Source organism: Bos javanicus, chromosome 18 (assembly GCF_032452875.1).
Source record: "Bos javanicus breed banteng chromosome 18, ARS-OSU_banteng_1.0, whole genome shotgun sequence".
NCBI classification, from domain to species: Eukaryota; Metazoa; Chordata; class Mammalia; order Artiodactyla; family Bovidae; genus Bos; species Bos javanicus.
The window spans coordinates 58,389,170-58,395,404 of NC_083885.1; the positions used below are offsets into that span (position 1 = coordinate 58,389,170).

Here is a 6,235-nt window from a genome sequence, read left to right on the forward strand (position 1 = left end):
TCCTCCAGTTCCATTCTTATTTCTCAAGATCGCTTTGGCTATTCGAGGTTTTTTTATATTTCCATACAAATTGTGAAATTATTTGTTCTAGCTCTGTGAAGAATACCGTTGGTAGCTTGATAGGGATTGCATTGAATCTATAAATTGCTTTGGGTAGTATACTCATTTCCACTATATTGATTCTTCCAACCCATGAACATGGTATATTTCTCCATCTATTAGTGTCCTCTTTGATTTCTTTCACCAGTGTGTTATAGTTTTCTATATATAGGTCTTTAGTTTCTTTAGGTAGATATATTCCTAAGTATTTTATTCTTTCCATTGCAATGGTGAATGGAATTGTTTCCTTAATTTCTCTTTCTGTTTTCTCATTATTTGTGTATAGGAATGCAAGGGATTTGTGTGTGTTGATTTTATATACTGCAACTTTACTATAATCATTGATTAGTTCTAGCAATTTTCTGGTGGAGTCTTTAGGGTTTTCTATGTAGAGGATCATGTCATCTGCAAACAGTGAGAGTTTTACTTCTTCTTTTCCAATTTGGATTCTTTTTATTTCTTTTTCTGCTCTGATTGCTGTGGCCAAAACTTCCAAAACTATGTTGAATAGTAATGGTGAAAGTGGGCACCCTTGTCTTGTTCCTGACTTTAGAGGAAATGCTTTCAATTTTTCACCATTGAGGATAATGTTTGCTGTGGGGTTGTCATATATAGCTTTTATTATGTTGAGATATGTTCCTTCTATTCCTGCTTTCTGGAGAGTTTTTATCATAAATGGATGTTGAATTTTGTCAAAGGCTTTCTCTGCATCTATTGAGATAATCATATGGTTTTTATTTTTCAATTTGTTAATGTGGTGTATTACATTGATTGATTTGCGGATATTGAAGAATCCTTGCATCCCTGGGATAAAGCCTACTTGGTCATGGTGTATGATCTTTTTAATGTGTTGTTGGATTCTGATTGCTAAAATTTTGTTAAGGATTTTTGCATCTCTGTTCATCAGTGATATTGGCCTGTAGTTTTCTTTTTTTGTGGGATCTTTGTCAGGTTTTGGTATTAGGGTGATGGTGGCCTCATAGAATGAGTTTGGAAGTTTACCTTCCTCTGCAATTTTCTAGAAGAGTTTGAGTAGGATAGGCGTTAGCTCTTCTCTAAATTTTTGGTAGAATTCAGCTGTGAAGCCGTCTGGACATGGGCTTTTTTTTGCTGAAAGATTTTTGATTACAGTTTCAATTTCCGTGCTTGTGATGGGTCTGTTAAGATTTTCTATTTTATCCTGGTCCAGCTTTGGAAAGTTGTACTTTTCTAAGAATTTGTCCATTTGTTCCACGTTGTCAATTTTATTGGCATATAATTGTTGATAGTAGTCTCTTATGATCCTTTGTATTTCTGTGTTGTCTGTTGTGATCTCTCCATTTCCATTTCTAATTTTATTGATTTGATTTTTCTCCCTTTGTTTCTTGATAAGTCTGGCTAATGGTTTGTCAATTTTATTTATCCTTTCAAAGAACCAGCTTTTGGCTTTGTTGATTTTTGCTATGGTCTCTTGTTTCTTTTGCATTTATCCTATCATGAGTTCTTGATGATGTTCCTCCTTTTCCTTTTGTCTCTTTGAATATACTTCCCAGGTATTTTGTCTCATCCCATTTCTTTACCAATACTTTCATTGATGGTTCCATTCAATGGTTGAAGGTGAGGAAAGTACTAGTATTAGGGCAGAGATGCTCAGGGAAGTGAGGAATCCAGAAGGACGCAAATGGTTTGTGTCAGTCCCTAATGTGTGTGATTTCAGCATTTCTTCCTCGTGAGACCATCACCTTCAGGGATCATGGAAAAGAAAATACCTTTCACGTAGAGCCAGTTGTCTCTGAAGGGTGCTAACTAGAAACTTGTAATTGTTTCCAGTAATTAACAATTGACAGAAAAGTTTCCAGAAATGTTCTCAGCTCCCAGGCCTGCACTCCCATCACTGCTGCAGGTGAAAGGATAATTGCAGTTTTGACAGGAGGGGAGGGGAGGACAGCGTCTCAAACCCATTTATCAGGATCTGGCTGCCTCCATCCTACACACATACTGGGTATAATGACCATCCCACCAAGCCCTTGTCCTGCCAGCTGGAAGGTATGTTCGTTGTACTTTCGTCTGAGCAGCAGAGTCTGTGAGAGAAAGGCATATCAAGATTCTGGGTAAGTGATCAGATCAGAAACAGACACCAACACCAATTTGTTGACATTCTAACAAATCTAGTATGTCAGTTTATGAAAGACACAAGAATACATGCTTTACAAGTGCTAAATTTTGCCTCTGTGTTTTGTATGTAATGTCAATTGCAAATATTAATTCATTGCTAATTTATTCACTGGGCTCGACAATAACACACTGTTCAGTATATGATTGGACAATAATAATTTTCTTTTGTCTTAAACTGTTTTATCACATGCTAGTGTTTATTCCCTAAGGTTTATTGCCTACATATGATTATTCAAACAGTTCTATAATATATGTTATTTCAGTTCTGTTTCTGTCATAGGAACAAGAGTCTTTCTGTTGCTATCCTCACAGTGAAGCATTCTCGTCTTCATGACATTGCCTTGTCCTGAGGCAGGTTCCTGCTGTATTCTATTGCCAGCAGTGTTTTTCATGTATTAAGATGCTAAGACTTTATTCAGAATACATGGTATCATAGAATAAAGCTTTACAAATAAATGGAATCATGTTATATGAAAATACAAATATATACAAAATACCACAGGTCTACAAACAATAGTTGTGAAATCAAAATCAAATATAGATCTGGTTTATTATATGCTTGCAACTAACTAGCTGTTTGCATGGCTGGTGATCAGTGCACTCTTTTTTTGTCTTTGTCCGTGCATCAAAGTTCGTGGAATCTTCGATCCTGGACCAGGGATTGAACCTGGACCCTCTGTGGTGGAAGGCAGAGTCTTAATCATTTAAGCACCTGGGAAGTTCCTTGAACCACTGTTTTGAGTAGACAAATGGGGTTCAGTCCTCACTGTGCATTAAGAAGCAGATTTGACAAATACTTAACCTGTCTGGGTATAGGTTACACTCCTCTGTATAACTAAGGTCCCTTCAGTTCCTGCCTAATAAATTTGTGAAGAAGAAGTGATCACATGAGTATCTCCAGTGATTAACTTTACATATTAGTTCTCTTTAAATGTTATACATGGAACCCTTTAAAGGCTGCTGGGAACAGAAAACACAAGAAGCAAATATTTCCAAGTGGGAACTATTGTTAAGTGGAGAATATTGGATTACAGTTGACACTATGCATGTAGCCCATGCCTCATATTCCCACGCAGGACATTCTAACTCACAAGTACCAGTGACTGTGAACTGAGAGGATGGCTGGCAGCTTTTTCATAATAGGCATGATCATCTTAACACAGACTGTGGTTGGAATCCTGGGGAATTTCTCACTCCTTTGCAGTTATATCGTCCTTCACATCATGGGTTACAGGTTAAGGTCCACAGATTTGATCCTTAAGCACCTGATTGTGGCCAACTCCTTGGTCCTCCTCTGTAAAGGGGTCCCCGAGACAATGTCAATCTTTGGGTGGAAGCAGATCCGCAGTGATTTTGGCTGCAAACTTCTCTTCTTTCTACACAGAATGGGGAGGGGAGTGTCCATTGGCAGCATCTGCCTCTTGAGTGTCTTTCAGATGATCACAATCAGTCCCTGGAACTCCAGGTGGGCAGCGCTGAAAGTAATAGCTCCCAAGTACACCGTTCCCTCTATTTTCCTGTGTTGGATCCTCCAAATGCCGGTAAATGTCATTTTTCCCATCTATATAACTGGCAAATGGAGTCACAATAACATCACAGAGGAAAGAGATTATGGCTGCTGTTCTAGTACTCATACTGACCAGAAGAATATAAAAACCAGAGACGCCTTGTATGCAGCATTGCTGTCATCCCCTGATGTTTTATGTTTGGGGCTCACGCTCTGGGCCGGTGGCTCCATGGTTCTCATTCTCTACCGACATAAGCAGCAGGTCCAGCACATTCGTAGGACTGATGCCTCCTCCAGGTCCTCCCCTGAGTCCAGGGCTACTAAAACCATCCTTCTCCTGGGGGGCACCTTTGTCTGCTTTTATACTCTTTCCTCCATCTTTCAAGTTCTTCTGGCTCTTTTTGTTCAGCCCAGCTGGTTGTTTGTGAACATGACTATAATCATAGCAGCATGCTTCCCAAGTGTCAGCCCCTTTCTGCTCATAAGCCGTGACTCCAGTGTACAAAGGCTCTACTTTGCCTGGGAAAGAAATGCAAAGTCCTCTACTATTATGAGAAAAGTGTGAATTTTATTTATTCTATAATGAGCCACTGCCAGCTCATTTATTCACCCTCAGAATCCTAATTTAAAATTTGAATTTCAAGATAATATACAGGACATGCCAAATGTCTTCTTCAATATAAAGACCAATTGAAATATATTGTCATGAAATATGAATACCTCATAAAAAATCATATCATTGAAGTTTCCTTGTAGAAAAGGAGTTCAGAAATTTATGCAATAAACAAGTCTTGAAATGATATGCATATTATAAAGTGTTCAAATGTGTTACTTTCAGTCTAACAGAACGAATTTCCCACAAATGAAGTAGGTGTGGAATTATAGATAAAAGTATACATGAAAACGGATCAGTGTGTACAGTAGTCAGAAATAAAATGGAAGAAATTAATGTCCTCACAGAGTAAAGAATACCCTGGTTACTACGCGAAGGTAAAATCAGGTAAGAATTTGGGAGCCAGTTACAAGTTTATAGTTCACATTGTTAAGAGAGATGGCAGTATTTATTAGAAAGAGTCTTGCAGGGAGATTAGCGCATTTAAATATTTTCATGTAGAAATGAGCAGTTTGAAGTGAAGTACAATACAAAACACACCGAAAGAAAAATATATTTCAGCAGACATAAAAAACTGAAATATATTTGACATATAACATTGTGTGAATTTTAAGTGTAAGATGTGATAATTTGTTACACATAAATATTGTAATGTGACTGCCATTACAACCACATATCACAATGCATAACTTTTCTTTTACGTCAAATTTTTCCTTGAATTATAGTTGATTTACAGTATTATAGTAGTGGCAGAGGTACAACATTGTGGTTCAGTGTATAGGTTATACTTGTTTAAAGTTATTATGAACTATTGGCTATATTCCCTGTGCTGTAAAGTATGTCCTTGTAGTTTATTTATTTTCTACATAGTAATGTGTACTTCTAAATCTTTACTCTGTCTTGCCCCTTCCCACTTTCTCTCTCCACTGGTAAGCACTAGTTTATTCTCTATATGTGAGTCTTTTTCTATATCATTATTTTCATCCATTTGTACTAGCTTTAGATTCCATATGTCAAGGGATAATATACAGTATTTAACTTTGTCTGACTTAATTCACTAAACAGAATGATTTCCAGGTCCATCTATGGTAGAAGCAGCGAAATTTTATTCTTAAAGGGTGAGGAATATTCCATTGTGTGTGTGTACTGAATTCATTAGTTTTCTGGTGGAGACATTAGGGTTTTCTATAGAAAGTATCATTTCTCTATAGTAGTGACAGTTTTACTTCTCTTAGGCATTGGATGTCTCTTATTACTTTTTTGTCCAAATACCGTTAAACCAGAGTGGCAAGAGTGAGCATCCTTGTCTTGGTCCTGATTTTAGAGGAAAAAGCTTTCAGATATCCACCTCTGTGGGTTTGATTTGTTACGTGGAGATGTATTTTCTCTATGCTCATTTTTCTGAGAGTATTTACCATGAATGGATGTTAGATTTTGTCAATGCTTTTTCTAAGTCTATTGACACAATCTTGTGTTTATCTTCCTTTTTTTAATGTTGTGTATCACGTGGATTGACTTATGGATTTTTAACCATCCTTGCATCTCTGGAACAATGCTACGTGGTAATCATTTATGATATCTTTAATAGATTGTTGAATTCTGTCTGCTAATATTTTGTTGAAAATTTTTTTCAACCATATTCATCAAGAAAATGATCTGTAATTTTCTGTAGTGTCTCTTTATAGTACTGATATCAATGTAAAGTTAGCCTGATATAATAAATTTAAGAGTGTTCTCCTCCTCTTTAATTTTTGTAATAGTTTAAGAAGGGTAGATTTTATTTTTAAAAATGCTTCATAGGATCACATGTGATACCCTCAGGCCCTGGACATTGTTTTCTGGGAGGTTTTTGATTCAGTTCA

At 36.7% G+C, this 6,235-nt stretch overlaps 1 protein-coding gene across 1 annotated transcript; it reads left to right on the forward strand.

Annotated features, from left to right (window-relative positions):
• The first annotated feature begins 2,747 nt into the window (after positions 1 to 2,747).
• Positions 2,748 to 5,134, forward strand: LOC133229713 (vomeronasal type-1 receptor 4-like). The gene has a single exon (XM_061386439.1). The coding sequence runs from the start codon at positions 3,372 to 3,374 to the stop codon at positions 4,323 to 4,325; it is 954 nt and encodes a 317-aa protein (XP_061242423.1). The 5' UTR covers positions 2,748 to 3,371; the 3' UTR covers positions 4,326 to 5,134.
• The last annotated feature ends 1,101 nt before the right edge of the window (positions 5,135 to 6,235 follow it).

Excerpts from the sequence above, each read along its gene's own strand:
- LOC133229713 (XM_061386439.1), top strand. The coding sequence starts at position 3,372 with ATGGCTGGCAGCTTTTTCATAATAGGCATGATCATCTTAACACAGACT.